This window comes from Sebastes umbrosus, chromosome 17, assembly GCF_015220745.1.
Source record: "Sebastes umbrosus isolate fSebUmb1 chromosome 17, fSebUmb1.pri, whole genome shotgun sequence".
Lineage (NCBI taxonomy): Eukaryota > Metazoa > Chordata > Actinopteri > Perciformes > Sebastidae > Sebastes > Sebastes umbrosus.
In genome coordinates this window covers 12,725,157-12,748,038 of record NC_051285.1, presented here as the reverse complement: position 1 = coordinate 12,748,038, position 22,882 = coordinate 12,725,157, and the positions used below count along the sequence as shown (strand labels likewise).

Here is a 22,882-nt window from a genome sequence, read left to right as displayed (position 1 = left end):
GCTGCCCGATGAATGCATTGAAAGAAAAAGGTGGTGGTGTTGATCAAAGGGGGTTCAATTACAGTAGAGAAGAAATGGTGAAATAAAAATAAAAAAAAAACATTCCTTTTATGGCCCGAAATTGTTTGTAGTTACAGTAGTTAACTATACATGCGAGCCAGAGCCTAAGTCTCAAGACATAGCAAGAATCGAACAGACATTATCCAAAGAGGAAGCCATCTCGGGCTAAACTTACCGGATGATACATCTGCAGCGGGCCTGGTCCTGGTTCTGGTCCTGGTCCTGGTCCTGGTCCTGGTCCTGGCACCGGGCCCTCGGTGGTAACTTTCTCCTCTTTACTGGGTTGGAAAGCTCTCCGTCTATCCTGTTGGTTCCACTCGGTATCAGCACCAGAGTCTCCTTCAACACAGCCACCTGCTACCATCTCAGGTAGTCAATCAGGTCACCTGATCATCGAGTCAGCTCGTTAACGGTCGGCCATAATCTCACATCAAACGTGTCAATTTACAACCCGTGATAGTGCACGCTGGCACAACTGACGTCATGTCCTGCATCAAGGAGTACAGAAGCAGAGACGAAACTCTGGTGGTTTTGTTGACAACAGTCGCTGCCGCCACTTTGGACTGAAAAAGCTTATTGAAAGAGGATGCATATGTGTGCCCATGTAAATGATATTACTATACATTTGATGCTGGGCGCCAGGCTTCGTCCTAAATCACATACGATGCACTACATACTCAACAGGTGTGCTATTGTTCAACATACTTTTGTATGAATAAACAGTAGTATCTCTTCGGGCACACTGAGCAGTAATTTACTTTGTCACTTCCTCCTGCCTCCCTGCCGATTGGAGACGTGTAACCATGGTAACCACTGCCAACCTTACGTGACCAAAACGACGGTTTGTGAGAATTAAAGTTTGAATTGATTTAAAATATATATTACGCCTAGCAAAGGGAAATCTTACACTCATAGTTAAATTGAAGCGTTATTGATGTTACAGAGCTGCCCGAATCCCATTTGTAAATATTTACTAAGTGTAGTACAAGCACAGTGGTGTTAGGGCTCCATGTGCTGAGGAGAACGTACGCTACCTGACCTGAACCCAATGGTGGGGCGTTTTTTTTGTGTGTGTCTGAGCATCGGTAACAGACAGAAGAGGCAGACATTTTTTAAAAAACACTGTTTTTTATTGCTGTCATAATGTGTCTAATGTATAATCCTTTACAGAACACAAAACGTTTTGCTTTTCACATTTTGCTACAAGTTCAACAATTTTTCTCCCGTTTCCTTTTGTCACTATTTACATTTTGAAAAGTTTTCAGAAAGACTTAATAAACTGGTCTGTGATTGTCTGATATGTGTGCTTGCTTGATGTGAATCTTTTATGATGATATGTGTGTCTTTTACTATGTAGTTTGGGGAGTTTGTAGATGCAGTTTACCAAAACCAAACCATTCCAGGAAGGAAGTCTTATTTCTGGCATTTGCTTTTCACTACTTTTTGTATACTAGTCCTTTTCTGACCGTATTGTATTGTTAAGTAAGAGATAATGTACAGCGAGCCAGTCATTGTTGTGAAATAAAGGTCTTGCATTGCCTTGAAGGGGTTTATTTCACAACAATGACCCGCTACCTGTACATTATCCCGCTTATTACACAGATACTTACTTAAAAAATCAATAATTTGACGCAAAAACGGTCTGCCAGAGTCCGACATCAGAACTGCGTCCATAGCAACGGTCTGTTAAACATAGCAGCGGTCTGCTGTAAAGAAATAACAGACCGCATAACGCCTTGATTGACCAATCAGTATTCAACAAAGCCGTGTAATAAAAAAAAAATAACAGTGTTGACTTTCTTCAGATCTTTAACCCAACTTGCACATGTCCCTATAACCTACAGCCCCCTCACTCCACTTTTGTACTCTTCTCATTCTTTACAAATCACTGTAAATGTGTGAATATATTAGAATATTTGGCCTTAGCAATTAAAGGTACATTATGTTAAAACTGGAATGTGGATTATGTAGAAACAACCGCAAAACAATTACACTACATACTGATGTAATTTGTTCAAATTTGTTGGACCGTTAATTTGCATTTACATTGTCCACATTCATATTCTTACACAATGGTACCTTTTAAAGGGGCAACACCGTTGGAGTATTTAGGAGAGTGGTTCCTTGTCAAAACAAGGGAAATGTGTTTCTATAACAGTTATATTGATTCTGAAATTTAGACCAGTTCTTCAGAAGGTGTGTTTCATGCGCGTCAGTCGGTGCCATTGGTGTACTGGGAAAGCTTATTCTCCAATTCACTGATTCTCTTCTCCTGAGACAAAACCGTGGCCTTCAGATTCTGAATCTCCTCCAACAACCTCTCAAGCAACTCAGGCTGGACGGGAGAAGAGTAGAGAGAAGGAAAAAAGGGAAACAGAAGAAGAAGAAAGGAAAATAGACAGTGACAGGGAGGGGGAAATTAAGGATAAAGAAAAAGAGAGGGAAAAATAGGTCAAGGACAGTGAGCAACTAGGAGAAATGAACATAAAACAAAGAAGGGAGCTTTGGGAGAAAAAAAAGTTGTGGGCAGGTACAAATAGAGGAGAGATAAACAGAAACGTGTTAAACAGAGAGACAGATATTCAGGAGTAACGGTGCGTTAAGATTACAGGTTGCAAAGCTAAAGTATTTTTTTATTGAAAATGTAACATAAAGCTACAAACATCAAGACATAAAATGCAGCGCACAACCCAGCTTTGGTAAACCGCAATGTGAGCGCAGATTAGAATACACAAGTAATTTAATTCTATATATCTAACATAACATTATGTGAACATGTAACAACAGGTAATGCATGCCATAACTTACTGGCAGACTGTTGGTGTCCAAAGTGGACATGCTGCGTCGGGTGGTGGGTCTGGAGCCCAGCACATTCTTCTTTGCCACTTTGAGCTCTCGGCTCTTGGGTGCCTGATAGCCCCCCCTCAGGGACACCAGAATTGGATCTTCGTCGCGGCCATCCATCCACTCTTCAGCCTCCATGGCGGGCTCGGGCCCCGCTGTGTCCGGGTACAGGTCGTCCTGGAAGAGGTCCGACTGCAGAAGAGAGTTGGCGTGGCGAATAAAAGAGAGACAGATGTGGTTTTGTTTTGGAATGTAAATAAAATGAAAATAAAGTAAAAGTGGGCTACCTCTAAATTGTAGTCAAGTACAGCATTTGTGTAAATGTACTTAGTTATCTTCCACCACTGTGCTTGTCGAGTATGATCAGACTTACTTTTCTGGGCACTGTCATTGTGATGGGCTCACACTTCTTGTCAAGGAGCTTGAATAACCTAAGAGGACAAGAGATGAGACAGAGCAGAGAGAAAAGAGAAGAGAACAGATCAGCTATCATCAGTGTCAGTTTATACTTTACATCTGTAAGTGTAAAGTATGACATGATCTCACGCACTCTGAGATCAGGGGGGGTCATGGCTCAGTAATGATTAGAGAAAGAGTGTAAGGCATTTATGGTGAAATGGTCGGCCGTCGGCCAGTTTGGGGCCGTCAGTAAGCATCAGTCCGCCTAGTTTTTGCGGTGTGTCTCGCACCATCGTCTCTAGTCGGCCCGTGTCTGACTTTTTTTTGGTTGATTCAGCATGTTGAATCGGCGGCGAAGCCTGTCGGTGAGAGAAATCACTCTGATTGGCTTTTCAGCTTTAGCGAATCAGTGGACAAGAAGAGAAACGAAAGCAAGACAACAAGTAAAGTCAAAGAGGGCACACACAGAAGGCTCTTCTCATTTTTCATCTTCATCTCATCTGATCATTCCAATACATGGATATTTTCACAACGACATGGCTGTCTGGAACGAAGCTAAGCAGTGAGTGAGTGTGGGGCAACAATGGTCAGCAAATGTCGCTTTGTGCCATGTACGTATCATAACAACGGCTTGTATATCCGCAGTCGTCGGTCTTCTGGTTTCCCTTTTTGAATGACGAATACAGACTACCACCGCCTGCTGGTGTGGAGAGTTATTTTCTCCCACGCAGGCGCAGAACGTATGTGGTAGTTGACGGTCGGCTGTCGTCTCTGCGGTGCGTTCAAGTGAAACTTGTCGGCCAAGACAGGCAACGTGAGGCGACCGAACAGTCGGCCTTCATCGCCGCTAGTTCTTTGATGTCGGGTTGGTGTGTCTGGGCCTTTAAGAGGACAGATGGTAAGCACTTTGGGCTTCACCGCTCTCATGCAACATCTGTAGCCTTTACATCCCATCAAACAAATACAATCTCTTTTCATGAAACAATGCTGTAAAGCTGTAATCTTGGGTAACGTATTGCAGGATCGGTATCTTACCTAGCAATCTCACATTTGGTGACGTCCACACCTCTCTTGGGCATGAAGCCCATCCCTCTCTGGGGCTCCTTACTGCTGAAGGTGCTGAGGTAGTGGACGTATGGCGGCTCATCTGTGATTTCAAAGTAACGAATACTGCTGTCCCCCTACACAGGAAACACACACATAAAACATGTCAAACACTTATCTTATACAGCACCTATACAGCACCTATACAAACATGATTTGAACCAATAAATCAATGTCTCTGTACCTTTCCACAGAGGTAGACCATGTTTGCGTCTGCATCATAATATGGTAACATCACTCCATTACTTGTGTCCAACTCCAACAGTGCGATGGGCTCCTCGAAATTTGTCTGCGGAGGGTTAAACGATGAAAAAAGCCTACAGTTTTGTTGTGTACATGCATGTATATTTCTGCACATTTTTGCATGAACAGCATAAAATGAAAATTGAATTGTTGGTTACCGGGTCCCAGAGTCCGAGCTCTCTCTGGCTCATCCTGGTGAATCCTGTGGTAAAGATGTTTCCGTCTCTGGTGAAGATGGCTCTCATTGGCCGGATGCCCTCATGTGGAGCCAGACGTTCCTGTTGGTCGGCGCAGGGAAAGACAAGAGCTACTTCCTTGTTCACCTTTTTAACCTTTTAAGCAATCCTGTACATACAGGACCACTGTGACCACTGATGACCTATGATATTAACGCTGTCTTTTATGTATTTAAGGCAGAGTTCAACATTTTGGGAAATGTGATTATTTGGTTTCTAGAGGAGAGTTAGATGATTCAATGCTGATTAGTCTCACATGTGTGGGAAGGTATGCAGCTGGTTAACTTAGCTTAGTATAAAGACTGTACACAGCGGGAAACAGCTAGTCTGGCTCTGTCTAAAGGTTTCAAAATCAGCCTACCATCACCTCTAAAGCTCATTTATAAACACATTATATCTCGTTTTGTTAAAGACGTACAGCAACTGGAGGAATTTACTTCTCCCAGCCAAAATATAGTCTGGCACATACATGTAACCCCGCTGTAAAATGGCAAATTGTCATTTTTACACCGTCCAGATATACAAAAGGAGGTATAACGTGTTAACTAGTGAGCTTAAGAGGTACTGCGATTTTCATACCTTCGGGCAAAGCCAGGCCAGCTGTTTCCCCCTGTTTTCAGTCTTTGTGTTAACAGCCTGAAGCCGTTTATTTAAAGGACAAACCTATTGTCATACAACGGTTCGCATATCTTAGGAAAAGTAATTGCTCATTTTTCATGCTTTTTCCTACGAATGTCCAGCAACGCATGACACAAGTGTCAATTTCCGCTCCAGTCTGTTCAAAATAAACTTCAATTTTTACAGGAAACAACTTGGTTAGGATTAGGCAACAAAAGTACTTAGTTAGGTTAAGGAAAATATCGCCGTGGTTAGGTTTAGGCAACAAAAGTACTTAGTTAGGTTTAGGAAAAGATCATGGTTTGGGTTAAAATAACACTGGAAGTGGCGTAACTTAAGTGCGGAAAAGTTACGTGACAAATAAACCAACGTTGACTTCTGGTTTCACACGGGGTAAGAACACCGGCCTCCTGGGTGAAAATCCGGTGTTTTCCTAACCACCCATCCACCCCGACCTCCTCGCTACGTGGAGTTTATCGCTCGTTATAATTCCTGGTTCACGATAACGTGGATTACATCAAAATTGATTTTGTGGGATATCCTGTATTTCTGTAGGCATAGCTACGGACAGCGTGTGAGAACAGCCTGTACAGACAAATAGGAGTGCGGCATCAATCTTCTCATCCAACCCCCCTACAGAAAGTGAATGTAAGTGTATTCCCCAAAATGTCTCACTAACTATTACGTTAATGGGACTTTTCCAGTACCAGCAGAAATACAAATAATATACAATATACTCCTAAACTGTTGTTAAAGAGCTCAGACAGTGGGGTTAATGTATTAGGATGAATTATACAGTGAGGCATGTATTTATTAGTATTTTCTACTCACTCACCGCAACCACCTCCCTCTTGCGGGGGTCGCAGACACGCAGACGTCGGTCCTTACAGGTGGTGCAAAACAAGCTGCCGTTTCGGTTCCAGCTGATGCTGTAGATGAGGTCTGGGTGGTCGTCCATGGAGATGAGGGGCTCGCCGGTCCCCACGTTCCAGACTATAATCAGGTTATCACTACCTGGGGTCAGAGCAAAAGATGGACATCAATGTACTCACACTCATCTCTGTTACATAAAGTTTATATGACTTTCAAGGAAACAAGTATGTGTGTGTGTCTGTGTGTGTGTCCTACCCGCAGTGAGTAGTATGTTGCGTGCGGTGGGGTGCCAGGTGACAATGCCGACCCGTTTGGAGTGTCCCTCCAGGACCACGACGGGGTCGGAGAGGGGAAGGGTCAGAGAGTGATCTGGGATCTGCCACACCTGGAGAGGAGGGATGAGAGAAAATCAGACTGATTCTGTGTCTGATGGCACACAACAAGTGTTATCTGTCCAGTAATCCAGGAATTGTAAATGATTGTAAAATGGTACTTTATGTATAATCCATTTAACTAATTTAATCCTCCTGGTCATAAGTATTATAAATTAAATTACATGTTTTAATTTAATGTGAATAATTTGATGTGAGAAGTGTAAACAGGCAGTGTTTGACATTCTACTGTATATCCAGATGACCCAGACGGTGCTGTGTGCACCACTGAGAAATAAAGAAAACGGATGAAAGTGACTGTACTTGTACACTGTATCAGAGTGCAGTATTTCTACCTCCTCACTTTACACCTCTGAACAAACATCACTCACACATCACAGAGGAAACCAACACGTTCTCATCCCAACTCGTCACATACCACCGCTTTGTCACGCACCTCGGCATCACGTTAGGTTTAGGCAACAAAACCACTTAGTTAAATTCAAGGAAAAACAACATGGTTGGGTGTAAAACTACAATGATTGTTATGTGAAAATAAACTGAACATGAACAGCTGATTGTAACGTGGAAGTGAAACTTAATACACAGGACACGAACAGCGGTCTCCTGGATGAAAGCCCTGGGTTTGTTGGACCATTCCAACTCCCCTCCAACCGCCTGGTGTGTCTTTCCGCTCTTTAAACTACGTCACCACACGCCCAGTGCACTTTCTCAGAATGTTTAATATTGACATGGATGGGTTTACATGTCTGTTCAAGTACTCATCCCACTTAACTCGTCCCTATTTTCCGTCCTCAGAAACGAGCATTAAGAATTATTAATCGTGTTCATCAAACTCATTCATCTCAACCTTTGTTTTTCCAGTCCGGCATCCTCAGTGTTTATCAAGTTAACCAACTTTATTTGTGTACAGCTCTTTGAACAGGACCCTTCCCTCATATTTCCATGAACTGAATTCCTATAATCAACAATTCCACAAGTATTTGACCTGAAATAACTCCAAACTCAGACCTCGTTTGTGTGTCAAACATCTTAGTTACAGTTTGGTTTAGTTTACCGAGGTTCAGTGATATGGAACGCTCTGCCATTTCATATTTTAAAGTTGGCGCCAGAACAATTTAAAGAAAGATGTTAAAAGGTTTGTTTTTATCTCCCCAACGTTTTCCTTATGGATTATCTCTGTAATTTTCTTACTAATAATGAGATTTTAATGATAACAATAAGAATCTTAATTCTATTACACAACGTTGTCTGTTTACACATATGGATGTCTGCTAGTGTGTGTAATCTTATCTTTGTCTTCTTCTCTCTCTCTACCATCCTTTTTAATAATTTATTCTCTTTTTAAAATTGATTAAGGTATGCACTGGCGAGTGCCCTGATCAAGCCCCTCTGAGGGTTTTTTGCACCTCTCCATCACATTTGTTGTTGTTTATGTAATATCAACTCATACCATTTTTATTATATGTGTAAACAAATAAAAATCTATTAAAGCCTGGTGCGTCTCATACAGACGCTAAAAGGCTGCCTTGTGCGTCGGTATCACACTTCAAGGGGTGTGACAAACCGCCGGTATTTGATGCCCAGAGAAAGAGAACGGGCTGAGGATACAGAGAACAGTTGTACAGGTCCACATCTTTCATTTTCCCATTAAACTCAGCACACTGCCACAGATTTACTGCTTATCATTTTAATTGGCTCATAAATTTACTGGCAGTGAGTGTTATAGAGTCATAGCTTCATAGTCAAGGTGGCGACCGATGACACCCACCCTCTAAAGTCCACACTTTACTGTGTGTGCAACTCCAATAGGCTGCTTACTTTTGCTCTTAAAACTGCAATCAACACTAACTCACAATTATACATGCAGTGTGTCGAGTAAAAAATACAATGGCATGTTTATATTTTTAATATTTAAACAGATTTTCATCCATCAATCCATTCATTTTCTAACCGGTTTAGATGCCTGTCCCAGCACACACTGGCTGAGCCAAGAATTAAGAAATACTGAGATCAGGAGTCCACATTCCTCCTGCACAATCCAGCCCCAATAGAAATGTTTGACAGGCCACTAAAAAATGTACAATTCCTAACTGTTTTATGTTTAATACTTAATCTATTTGTTAACTGTTCAATTATATGTTTGTGTAAATTTCTTGTCTAAATGCTGTTTCAACGCCGCCGTGAGGAATACATTTCTGGTGGAGAAAGTCCCTTTATTTTTTATATTTTTTTTGTCTGAAAAGGTCTAATGTAAAGATATTGGGTCTAAGACAAACCAGAATTGCCCTTTAAGAAGACACCATGTGTATTTTTTTTCTATATAATTGTAGAATACACAGAAACACAAACAACAAAACTGACCCAGGAAAACACATTCCTCATTAATGTCATTTTCTAAGCAAATTGTTGAAATGTCGCCTTTTCAAATACACCACACAGCAGGTGAACACACACACACACACGCACACACACACATACTCTAATGAGCCTTTTCAGATGACACAATGATCCGTCTCTGTGAACTGAAGAGAATGACATCACAGTTATGACCTTTCTGCTCTAACACTGCCAAGACTGGACAGCTGCAACTGTCTGTCTGTGTGCTGGACATAAACAAAGAATACACACACACACACACACACACACACGCACGCACACACACACACACACAGAGCCCTCAAACAGCATCCCAGCAGCTGTTGCCATAGGAGAAGCCACGATTCAATCCTGCGATCGCACAAAGATTCCTGCAATGTCGTTGTGAACAAGTGTTGACCAATCTGTCCTCAGTGACAACTGTGCTGATGTACAGATACATGCTGAGTCAACTGACATACAATGCAAAAAATGTTTATGATTAACAGATGAGATACTGCACATTTGTCTACACACACACACACACACACACACACACACATACATACATACATAGCAATGTAATGCGACTTAAGGGGCATATTATCCATTATTAGTATGAGAGTTGAGTTGTTAGAAAAGCTAAAAATATAACATATTATTGATGTTATATTTTCCTTTATTTCCTAGTTGTTGTCCTGTAATTGATTAATCCATTAGTCTGTTGACAGAAAAAATAATCAGACCCTATTTTGATCAGGAAAAAAAAAGCTTGTTCCCTCTCCTCCAACGTGAGGATTTTATGTTTTACATCATTGCAAACTAAATATCTTTGTGTGATCAGACAAGACAAGACATCTGAAGACGTCATCTTGGGACTCTGGGAAACTGTGATGAACATTTTTTTTATAATTTTCTGATATTTTATAAACCAAACAACTGATCAATTAATCAAGAAAATAAGTGTTCTTCACAGTCCTTATCTAGATCACCAAAAAAAAAACCTAACCTTGGAGTTGTCACAATTATGTGACGCTTGTGTCCTTATCTGTGTCAGTGGAGCAGCTCATCACTCATTTACATCCCAGACACTAAACAGGGTTCTCATTTCCTGGTTTTGGAGAGTTTCATGTCATAACTCATCACTGTCATGACAATTTCTACAATAATATAAATTACTGTAAAACACTATGGAATAAAATGATATGTATAATGTTTATAATGGAATCTAAATGTCCCGTAGGTGTGAATGGTTGTCTGTCTCTATGCGTCAGCCCTGTGATAGTAGAAGAAAATATTGTATGATTATAAGTACTTGATGTCATAATGGGATTTTACAATCAGTTAATGTGTCATTCAACGTCACAAATTATAGTGCTTAGAATGTAGTTATTTGCATGAATAATAATACATACCGGTAGTTATACTATTTTATCTATCTCTATTCATTTTCTGCAGTCCAGGCCTCACAGTGACCTCTGCTGACTGAACTCAGTCATGAGCTTCAGGGGCACAGGTGGAGGTGCAGTCAGAGCTTGAAGTGAGCTGGTGGACATAACATATGTAGGCCTACTCTACATTTTACTATGACTTTTTCTTGCAAACTGGCACTTCTCACAAGCTGTACTCTACTTTTCTGCCTCTCCATATCAGATTATCTTGATGATTAATAATGGGAGGGTTTTCTCTGCCAGTATACGGCGCCGCGCCTAATAAATCACATGAACATAAAAACAATGTGGAGAGCATCTGGACGAGCTGACGTCCGACGTGAGAACAAGGGTGCTATAATTTTCCGATAAATGTTCACATCCGTTTTCTAAAATAATTAGTGAACTGTTCGTCATAACTTTTTTTTTTTTTATTTGTGAACAAATATAATTACCTATTTAAAAGATTTCTGAATCTGCTCTTTTGATTTACAGAATATGATTTTACAGGGCAAACATTTCCTAAAGAATTAAATGTTGAGACAAAGGCTGTGATATGTGTAAATAATAAAATCATTATCTAACTATAGCAAGTTTTGGGCGTTATCTATAGTAAAAATAATGGTCCGAAATTTTCTTCGGGGAGGACTCCCAAATCATAGACAGTATTTAAGAAGTGGACGTAGTCGAAGTGACTTCACCCATTGGTTTGTGGCCGTTTTGAAGCCTCGAGGTCGGCATTTTGGCCGTCGCCATCCTGGTTATTTGCAACCAGAGGTGACAACTGAACACTGAATAAGACATTTTTAGGCGACCAAAAACGTTATAATTAACTTTCATGAACTGAAAACACACTGTGTAAGGGTTAATGTTGTAAGACGAAAAAACGGACATCACCGAGACCAGACAACGCCGTGGTAGCTACCTGTCAATCACAAGGTGCCTAAAGCATACACTGCTATATGGTCTGTTTGACTCTCAATGGGACCATAATTTACTAAATGAACATCATGCTGTATTGACTGAAGAATTTTTCTTTACATCCTCCTGTGTGTAGCTACATATCCTTCACGCTCAAGGCACAAGAAAGTATCACTGAACAGAAAACAGAGAGTCTGGGGAAGATGTCACACTGTAAAAAAACGTCACATTGTGAAAAAAATCCCCCCCTCCCACACACACACACACACACACCCCTCTACCTGACTTTTATACACACACACACAGACAGAGAGGGTTGTTGTAGACAGACAACAGAGTCTGACCAACTTGTCATGGACAAAATATGACGAGCGGCCTGCTGAAGAGATAGAGATGAGACGCAACAGGTGGGTGGACAGTCAACAGTCAGACAGGTAGACACGCTGATGCCTTGACTGACTCACTACACTCATTTAACTCAGCCTGCGATGACCTCTATGGCTGTTATTCTGAGTCACCGAGCAACAAACTCCTCCACATGCATTAGCAGCTTCTCTCTCACTCAGAACTTTTCTCTACACACATATACAGCACATAAACACACACACTGTCCTTACCATCGCAGTACAGTCCTCCGAGCAGCTGGCCAGGATGTTGTCGTCATGAGGGCACCAGTCGATATCGAGGACGGGTCCAGAGTGGCCGTTCACCAGCGGGTAGTTCTTATCCACACGACCTGACTGCAACACACAGCAGCAGCAACACACAGGGCTGAGTTAGGACTAATAGCCTACCATTAATATTCATCTATTTCTCATAACGACATGAAAAAAAGTAGTAAGCACTGATTTGGTGATTTGCAGGTCAAAAAATGTGAAGAAATGTAGGTTAAAACCAGGCTAAAAGGGAAAAGGCTATTTAGACATCTAAAGTTACATTAAACAGCATTTCAATGACTTAAATTCAAAATGAAACTAGTTCAGATTGAAAGTTTATTCTTGACTTTAGAAATGGTGGTTGACAAAGCAATCTCACCCTAAGGTCCATTTAGTAGCGGTTCCCCGGCTTTTGATCATGTCACACATCTCCCTCAACAGATGCTGAGTTTGCTTAGTTGTCATGAAATTAAAGATTTTTGAATTGCCATTTATTTTTTGAGTTACTTAAGGACTTCTTGTGGTGAAATTGTTTTCTTAACTACTATTTCCAAGGTCAAGAATTAACTCAGACAACATGGACAAAAGTCCTTAAAGGTTAACTTCGGTATTTTTCCATCCTGGACCCTTTTTTCCCTTGTTTTTGTGTCTAAGTGACTAATGGGGATAACACTTTTTGAAATTGGTCCAGTATTGAGGGAGAACTTTGTAGCCGGCAGCCATGAAACGAGCTGTGAGGGCAAGTGAGCAGCGTCACTGTAATGTTATGTTCACTAAAAGTGGCCGATAACATTATGGAAAGGACCCTACAGTAAAATAAATAATACCTTTCGCTTGATCCGGTCTGTTTGTTATTGTGTCCAAGTCCCGCTCCAGGAGAAGTCTTGTTGTGAAAACTGAATATCCATATACTGTGGCTCAAATAAATATGGGCGGCCATCGAATTCAAAGACCTCATCCACATTGTGGAAATCATCTCAAATATTCAGCCATGACACTGAAAATCTTTTAGATAACACTAAGCTACACTTTCTGTACACTGCGACCGGCAATCGCAGTGTTTCCACCATGGATGTATCCCACTATTTCACCGTTGTCTTCTAGCAACACGTCACCTCGCCAGATTTCAGAAAGACACTTCTCCTTGAGCAAGACTCTGTCCATAATGTTAGACACTTATGATAACAATCTGAGCCTTTTATGGCTAAAAAACAGCTTTTTAGTGGACGTACAGTAAATGACGGTGCCAGCTTGCCCCAATAGCACCATATTGTCTACGGCGCTCTCCCTCAATACTGGACCAAATTCAGATATTGTTGTCCCTATTAGTCAGTTAGACACAAAAACATGGGCAAATAGGGTCCAGTTTGAAAAATACAGAGGCTACTCTTTAAAAAGCTCAGAAAAAAATTAAACTTCAGCAGCTAAAATGCCACAACAACCGGGAAAACTCCATCGGCTGATGAAGATCATGTGATATGATCAAAAAATTGACCGTGTGGTGAGATTATTGGCCCAAACGACAAACACTGAAATAGTCAAACACTGAAATAGAGTCTTTGAAATGCTGTTGAAACAAACAGGGAGTTATCCTGTTAGCGAGTCACAGGTCAAATAATTGCTGTTGGGCTCTTTTTGACCCCCCACCTCTTGCCCTCAGCTCACTAAACTATAAGTACATTATAAAACGTATAGTTCCGGTCCTTGATTATGATTGGCTGAGCCACGTTCAAACACGTTGTAAAATACTCAGGGTCCCTGTATAAGAAATACTACAAGATTAGATAATAATGCAAGGCCCACATTAGTTGGTATTGTACTGTAATGGTGCTCTGTTTTTGTAAACAAGGCCAAAATTGCAGCATCATGGTGGACTTCTAGGAAACAGACAAAACATTTTTAATACGATGCAAACTAAAATCAGGATGTCCCATCCAGGTTATTCCATATTTCCCTGTTCGTATCGTGTGAACATGTGTATAAACTTTCGAGATATCACTCGCTCCAGTCCGCACACGTACAACACACACACCCCAGGAGAGGTGTATTTATAGCTGAGCGACGAGGCGTTGAAAGGGGAGTTTTTCTTGTGGCCTGTTGGGGACTCAGAGGGGGGGGATGGAGGACGGAGAGCACGTTGGTGTGTATTAATAGCACGTCTGTTCACCATGACTCCAGTATATAATCACAACCATTTACTCGTGTCTCCAAAAACATCTTTGTAACTAATTATCACTGCTGACATGCTGATGAAATTTCTAAATTATTTATTTCTCAAAAAGTGAAAAATTGTTTATTCCACTCTTCATAGTCCAATTATAACACAATCATTATTATTGTTGACTGAAGTTGTTTAAAACAAGCATTTTTTGCAGGCTCCAAATACCAATATTTTACAAAAACTACAGTATTTTTCTGACTGAAGTCAATTAACTTCTCATTTCTCGTAATGCTCAACTGTGACTGGTAGTTATTTGCAGCATATCTAACATGATAGTGGATTGAAATATTATCTCCTTCCACATTAAAATATTGACACAAAAGTTTAGTTTTGTCTTTCTGATGCCCATCGTTTATTTTAAGGCGATGTTGTTATCATCACAAGGCTCCACGCCACACTGGAGCATCTTCAAACGTCTCATCTGTTGCTTTTCCTGTCGCTTTATTTCAGTCTTCCACAATAAAACGGCTAGAAGTGAATATTATATCCTTTGCTATTAGAAGGAAATAATCAAGCTTAAAAAAAACTATTTATTATACTTAAATAACCATTGCACTGCTGGTACCACGACGTGGCACTGATCAGCTTTGAAAAGCAGCTTGTCTTCCTGTGAACTTAAGAATTACATTTATACTATAGGAAGATGAGACATGAGTCCTTCTCTTACAGCCTGCTCATTAGGTCATACAACATTGATCCTGTCACAGCTACTTATAAACATTACTAATGTTCAGTTACTGAGATGAACTTCCAAACAGGACTGAAGCTTAGTCGAGGAATCTGATGCCACATCTGACCAACATTGAGAAATGAGTGAAAGGTGTTTGTAGTTTGGAAAATACGCTGTACTGTAAAATGTCACGGATATATGATTATTTGTAAGGTCTGTGGAATGTGAGAATTAGCTCATCCTCCTTACTGTCACTTATTTATTAGGTGGATATCATATACAGTATTTCTCTAAGTAGAAACTTCATTTTGTAACTTTAACAGAACAACAGAGGTTCAAAGATCTGAAACAGAAGTGGCTGCACTGATTTCAGTATTCAACATGGCATTGCCTTGCGTGACATTGATGAGCTGAGCAATAAAGTCAGCTCATAAACACAGAGATACAAAAAGTTGTATGACAAAGACGAACCCTGATGATAGCATAAGAGACGGGAGACCCGGGAGGTCCATTGAGAGGACTACAGTTTTCTTTCAACATACTGACAAACGCATAATAAAAACACAATTTGAAAATCAATGTATGTTCGCAGCATGCACAATCAACATGAACGTAAACTAACTTATTGGAGCACCAACATCCTTGTCTATCGAGCACATGGAGTAATCAAAATATAAAGTATAGAAAATATAGGCAAAGGTATGGATTCATTTATGTATTAAGTACAATGAGCACATGAACTTCCAATTAAAGCATTTAGAAACCTAAAAACGTGCAGATTTTATCACATTTTTTGAGCACTTTTAGGATAATCAGCACTTCATCTCATCTTGGGTGGAGGATATCTTCACATGAACACTGAACTCAGACACTCAGCCCAGAAATATTTCCCCTTTGACCTTACTGACCTTAATTAGGGGCAGTACCAGGAATGCTCCTCCGCCGCTGGATTCAACGATGACCGCCAGGAACTTTGGGTTGACGGCGCAGAAGGAGCTGTCCCACGTCACCTTGGAAACACGAATGTCATCGTAACCCTGCTCAGCCTTGACCGTCTGGCCAAAGACGTGGCGAAACTTGCTTTGCCGCACGATGCTGCGACTCATGGCTGAGGAGACGAGAGGAGGAAGGTAGGAGGATGTTAAGATGAAGAAGAAGATGAGCGGAGGGGGGGGTAAGAAAGAAATGGGATGAGACGTGGTAAAAAATGTATTAACATTCACTAAATATGTCAGCAATCAGCATCATCACCAAACCAAACCAAATATAACTAAAATCACAAGCAGAGAGTTACATAAACAGTTACATGCTGTATATTCATGTTGGGCCAAAAGTGTCTTGTGATTTAGTGATTTATTTTATTTCATACGAATCAGTTTGTGATTTCTTTCGAAGACTTGGGACAAGCAAAAGAGTTTGATCGGATCTCAACCAAACAAATTCTGTCCGAGACCACAGAGCTGATTAAAGCCAACAGAAGAGCTTGTTATCACAATATTACACTCTGCAATCTGTACGTTTCATGCTTCATACTGTATATATTAAGGCTGTAAATCGATTCAAATATTTAATCACGATTAATCGCAAATTAATCGCACATTTTTTATCTGTTCAAAATGTACCTTAAAGGGAGATTTGTCAAGTATTTAATACTCTTATCAACATGGGAGTGGACAGATATGCTTGTTTTTTGCAAATGTATGTATATATTTATTATTGGAAATCAATTAATAACACAAAACAATGACAAATATTGTCCAGAAACCCTCACAGGTACTGCATTTAGCATAAAATATATGCTCAAATCATAACATGACAAACTGAAGCCCAACAGGCAACAACAGCTGTCAGTGTGTCAGTGTGCTGACTTGACTATGACTTGCCCCAAACTACATTTGATTATCATAAAGTGGGCATGTCTGTAAAGGGGAGACTCGTGGGTACCCATAGAACCCATTTTCATTTACATATCTTGAGGTCAGAGGTCAAGGGACCCCTTTGAAAATGACCATGCCAGTTTTTCCTCGCCAAAATTTAGCGCAAGTTTGGAGTGTTATTTAGCCTCCTTTCCGACAAGCTAGTATGACATGATTGGTACCGATGGATTCCTTAGGGTTTTTCTAGTTTCATATGATGTCATATAGTTATCTTCACTCTAGCTTTAAAACTGAGCTTGTTACAACCTAATAATCACAATTTGTGTTAATGCGTTAAAGAAATTAGTGGCGTTAAAACGAATTTGCGTGAACACGTTATTATAGCGTTAACTTCGACAGCACTAATATATATACTGTATAAACCTGTAGATAAATGAATATTTAGGCTGTCACTGTCTTTGTCATTGAAACAGGCTGTTGAACAGTGTTTATAAATGTTTTCTTGCTGAACAGTAACTCTCACTTAATGTGCTGTTATGAGCAGCTTTCTGCTGTTTTGCCGTCATTTGGTATTCAGTAACTCTATGGTGTTTTCAAGCCTTTCAAGGCAGTTCACTCACCTTATTCAGAATGAAAGTCACATTAAATAGATACAATATTTTGTCTATGTGATGCTAGTAAGGACTGAATTTCTTCTTTTATTTTCTATAGCGCAAACGCTGTTAAACCAACTGAGTAATACAGCCCTGCTGTCCATTCATACTGTATATCCATACGTTAATAAAGGCTCAATCAGCTTCTTACTATGAGTGATGGAGTCCATATGAACACACTATTTTCTGTCAAAGTTTTGGTTATTCCACTTCTTTTGTTCTATTTTTGCCCGATTTAGCAACATTTCAACCAGAATCTGATGACAGTTGGTGGGTTGTTACTGTCACTGTCAATCAAATCTGATGAAATCACACCCACACAGTCCTCATTAGCTGAGATTTTGAGTGTTAAACTCTTAAACCCATTTGTGCCCAAAGACTATATTTAGTATGATAAGGAAAAATGCCACAACATTTGTTCTGATTGGTCAAAAGTCTTGAAATTTGGTATAAACATACTTTGGGCAAGCATCTAACAGTGCAACCAAAAAAAAAACACTAACATTGTGTTTATTAAATGTTTGTTTACACTGCATATGTGTGCATATCTTTGATAGTCAACTTGTTATGACTTCATAGATACCAAATTCTTGATTGTGCTCTGTGTCATTTCTGAAATACAGACATGTTTTGTTTTTTTATCATACCACATAGTAGTATATTTTGGGCACATGGGACTACTGTTTTTACCTAAAATATAATGGAGTCTGTTGCAAAAACAGTCGTCCTGTGTGCCCAAAGACTAGATATAGTATGATAAGTAAAAACTCACTTTTCAGCCAAACGGTTTGACCGACATTTGTACTTTGGGTAAACCCAGAGGACACAAAGGAAATAAAAAAATCCTGCGGGCACAAATGGGTTAATACATAATACCTAAAGATGTTTGTTTTTACCTTGATGTTGCACATTTAGTCTTGAATATTTGATGTTGTAAAGAAATACTTTGACTTGAAGCCAAGATTTCAGAGGCTTCAAAAGACCTTATGCTTTTCTCTGAATAATGAACTCTGTGATGTGTTTATTGACTTGACAACTTGCTGTCCTGCGTCTGTCCCAGGCACCCGGCCAGACGGACTGTAATCCTCCAAAACACAGGAGATATATTCTATAACAGTGCCTGCCATCAGTGCAGATATTAATAGTTGATTGTCCCACCGAACACTATGTGATGGCCAAACATCAGAGCCTAACACTAAGACACAGAGAACAGATAAAAAGCAGGATGACACACAATGCCAATACAAAGCACAGTTGTTAACATTCAATCACAATCCCTATGAGAATATGTAGTTTAAAAACGTATCTAACATGCACTCCCAGACTGCGCTGGCTTACATAAACTAAAAACCCAAATCTAGAAATAGACCTGCATCAGTCCCTGAAGATGTCTGATAAATGCAGCAGAGTTCTTCCTCTTGTTTAAAGGATGATCAAAAACTCAAACTATCTGGCTCCTCACAGTCAAAATAAAACCACATGAAGCCGAAGTCTGGTTCCTTTTCAGTGGAAATTTGTCAACTTATCAGGCCTGTGATGGAGTCAACATAAAGTAACTTAATGCTGCTGTCATCGGTGATGATATCTGATTTTCACACTACAATATACAACATTTAGCCTAAAGAGACTGTGGGATACATGACTCAACCAGACTGATGAGAGGACAGAAGCTCTCGTTTCTTTCCTGGAAGCTCTCCGTTATCAAGAGATTTACATTCCAGCGACCACGTCAGTTGGGCCAGCGGTGAGACATTTCAGGGCGAGCACAACATCATACATACTTGTGTGTGTATATATTTTAATTGATACTGTGTCAGACACATGTAGCAATAATATTTAAATTCTCTTTTATTACCACACAGCTGTCAAGATAAGATGCTCCACGGCATGAATCAAAACTAAACTTCTCTTATCTTCATTTATTTCAAGCATTTGACCAAAGAAAACTGAGTGTTTATGGTGCATGCCTTATTATTGGATTTTGAAATGACTATATTGTGGTCTGCTTTAAAGAAAGGGCTTGAAATTGTAAAAATATCTAACATTAAAATATAATAAAATAAAGATATCTTAAAGTTCAGAAGAATTGATTAGAATCAAGAGAGGTTCCACTCTTTCTTTGGTTATGGGATAAGGGCATGTATATAAGAAGTGGACATAGTCAATGTGACGTCACCCCATTGGTTTGTTGGCTGCCGTTTTGAAGCCTCGATTTCGGCATTGTGGTCATCGCCATCTTGGTTTTTGGCCGTCGCCATCTTGGTTTTTTGCAACCAGAAGTAACAACGAGAGGGTGGAGTCGTACAAACGAACGCTGAATAAGACGTCGACTAAAATGTTATAATGAACTTTTCATGAACTGAAAACACAACTGTGAAAGGGTTAAAGTTGTAAGACGAAAAACGTGGATAACTCCCAGACCGGACCGGACGACGCCATGGTAGCGAACTGTCAATGCTTTATGGTCTATTTGACTCTAAAATGGGACCATAATTTACTAAATGAACATCTTGCTATATTGAAGACGACTTGAAACTAGCGATTGAGACCATAAACTCATGTTTACAATATTTACTGAGGTAATAAATCAAGTGAGAAGTAGGCTCGTAGACTTCTATACAATCAGACTTTCTTTTTTGCAACCAGAGGAGTCATATTAGAAAGAAAGCAAGTCTAAGGTACTTCATCATTGGCTTCACTTTTCAGACCCCGGAGTTGCAGCCTGGGTAAAAGTAAGGTTTTAATCATTAAAAAAACAAAAAAACTTGTATATTTTGGGACTATGTTATGAAATAGGCCTATATGTGATTTATAGTAAATTAAGTTACACAGAAAAAAAATCTCAGGCATGCTCCTTTAAATGTGCCTCAGGTTAATGAGATAGCCCTCCTCTGTTGCACATGGCACGGCTCTGGAGAGGAGAGTCGACACAGAGCGAAAGAATGACACTGCCACTTTCCTAATATAGACATGACAAACTGCTGCTGTCCCAGTCGGACCAGCCGCTCCTCCCACCAGACAGCCCGGTCCTAAATAGTCCCAGCATGAAGGGACACTCTGCGGCGCTTTATCGTTCATGAACTGGACCGTCCATTTCAAAACACAAACACACATAAACATGGGAACATATAGCTGTCAGTGGAGCAGGGGGTGTGAGTGAGAGAGAGAGGAGGTTAGTAACGTACAACAACGTGCTCCTTTAAAGTAGCACACAGCTGCCATGCACGACTCAAGATCTGCGCACAGTCACAATGTACCGACTCTCTCCAGAAAGGTGAGGAGGACGCGCTCCTCTTCCTCTCCAGCAGTGCAGTAAAGACGCTGACGCACCTCTCACCTCACTGCAGTACTGACACTAACACATATATTTAGGGAAAGATATAGTCCAGCTCACCTCAGGTTTTTTTTGGGGAGACCCCTCTTCCCTGGACAAACTCTCACGGTTTCTGTTGTGTAATATAAGTATTCTACTCCTCCTCTTCCTCCACCTTCTGCTGCTTTTTACTCCTTTGAATGATATTTCCCTGCGTCTCCTGGAGTTGTTGGTGGGGACGCACTGGACGAACTGCTCCTCGAGCTGGGAAAGAGAGAGAGGGGGGAGAGTACCGGGACAGAGCAGGGAGAGAGAGCGAGAGAGGAGGGTGTTGGGTGGGTGTGGGTGTTGCAGGGTGGTGGGTGCATGTCGTCTATTTTGGAACAGGGTCTGTCAGTACGGGGGAACGTGACGCGCGCCGGTTGCAGGGGGCCAGTGCGCCCTCGAGGGTCTGACACAACTGTGGTGTGGGTCTCTACTCCGTAATGGGGACTTTAAGGACAGTGGGACATAAAACAAACGTAATGAAACGTAGCCTAAATAATCACACGCAGGTGAGCTGATCTCCAATGTTGCCTTCAAGTGCTCCATGTTGACCAAGGTTTTTGTAGCTATTGCAGCTGGAGTTGACCACCTGTAGAAAGTTTGCATATAGAGCAGGAGGGAAATACAAATGTTCATGAGTTAAGTGTGTCAAATTTGTGTCATAGGGTGTTTTTTGTTTTTTTTAAATAAGGGGTTATTAAGTCCTCACACAGTTCTCTGTACCAACATGCAGCTCAGCATCATGCTTAATGTCATAATCCAAAATGCAACCACAACACTTTTTTTCTGTTTTGTTGATTTTCTTTGAAAAGCACTTTGTAACCTTGTTTAGAAAAGTGCTATATCAATAAAGTTTATTATTATTACCTCATATTGCCTCACAACAACAAAACGTTCTCACTTAACAAAATGACCTAAAAAAAAAAGAACAATAGTATTACTGTCTGTATTATTATTGTCTTTGAAGTAGATTTTTTTTTTTTTTTTTTTACTTCACATAGGAAATAATCTTTTTGCATGTGTGACCTGGCAATCCTCTGCAGATATTAGGGATGCACCGTTACCGATACCGGATCGGACTCAAATAGCTGGATCGGCCGATCTATTTAGTTCAATTCTAATTCCTGTTTAAATTTTGACCAATTCGTTGCTGCATTAAAAAGGTTTACACTTGAATTGTAATTCCTGTTAATTTTGAAGATTTTTTTATGAAGTTGTTGGTGTATGATTTATTATTTTAATAATAACGAACAATTAAATAAATGTATATGTATTTATTAGTCACATTTTGCTTTACAAAGTTAGGAAAGCGAAGCTGAAGTAAAGCCTGATGTTTCCTTGTACATAAAAAAAAAAAATCTCAGTTACTTCCACACAGTGAGACATATGGCTTATTAATTAAACTCTGGTATCGGATCGGTACTCGGTATCAGCCGATACCCAAAACCCAGGTATCGGGACTCAAAAAGTGGGATCGGTATATCCCTACCAGATATAATTCCTCTATAGGGTTGTTGTTTTATTGTATAGATGTAGCAGAATGTAACAGACTAATTTACAATACTTTTGTGGTACGTTACATTTTGAATGTACATTTAAGAGTTAAAATAGTATGTAAACATTACAAATATAGTTTTGCTGAGTGAGAAAACAATTCATGAAATTTGAAATATGTGATCACTGAATGTGTCAAACCAATGACAGGTTATTCACAGTGTAGTCCATATTGACTGCTGTTATGCTGACTGTGTGAAGAGTTTTGAAAAAGTAAATGTGTAACCCAACAGATTTACAGTATTTTTTTGCAATTTTCTTACATCTGACAGTATATTTCCTGCATTAAACAAACAAGTAACACATTTTTCCCTAAACTAGACCTCTGTCCACTCCAAATGTGTTTTCCACAACAAGTTGAATTACTGTAAACCGTTAGTGACACCTTTAACACCAAACTGAAAACACAAGTACA

The 22,882-nt window shown here is 40.1% G+C and overlaps 1 protein-coding gene across 2 annotated transcripts; it reads right to left on the bottom strand.

Annotated features, from left to right (window-relative positions):
* Positions 1-1,729: 1,729 nt before the first annotated feature.
* On the bottom strand, positions 1,730-21,183 carry coro6 (coronin 6). 2 transcript variants are annotated; one of them, XM_037749266.1, is made up of 11 exons: positions 20,950-21,183; positions 15,934-16,133; positions 12,096-12,218; positions 6,633-6,762; positions 6,340-6,518; positions 4,809-4,928; positions 4,592-4,696; positions 4,339-4,484; positions 3,278-3,335; positions 2,869-3,096; positions 1,730-2,395 (listed from the first exon to the last, which is right to left on the bottom strand). In XM_037749266.1, the coding sequence occupies exons 2-11, from the start codon at positions 16,129-16,131 to the stop codon at positions 2,273-2,275; spliced, it is 1,410 nt and encodes a 469-aa protein (XP_037605194.1). In that variant the 5' UTR covers positions 16,132-16,133; positions 20,950-21,183; the 3' UTR covers positions 1,730-2,272. The 2 variants fall into 2 exon arrangements, with proteins under 2 accessions (XP_037605194.1, XP_037605195.1); XM_037749267.1 differs by lacking the exons at positions 1,730-2,395; positions 20,950-21,183 and adding an exon at positions 2,417-2,562 and having other exon boundaries at positions 15,934-16,131.
* Positions 21,184-22,882: the final 1,699 nt, after the last annotated feature.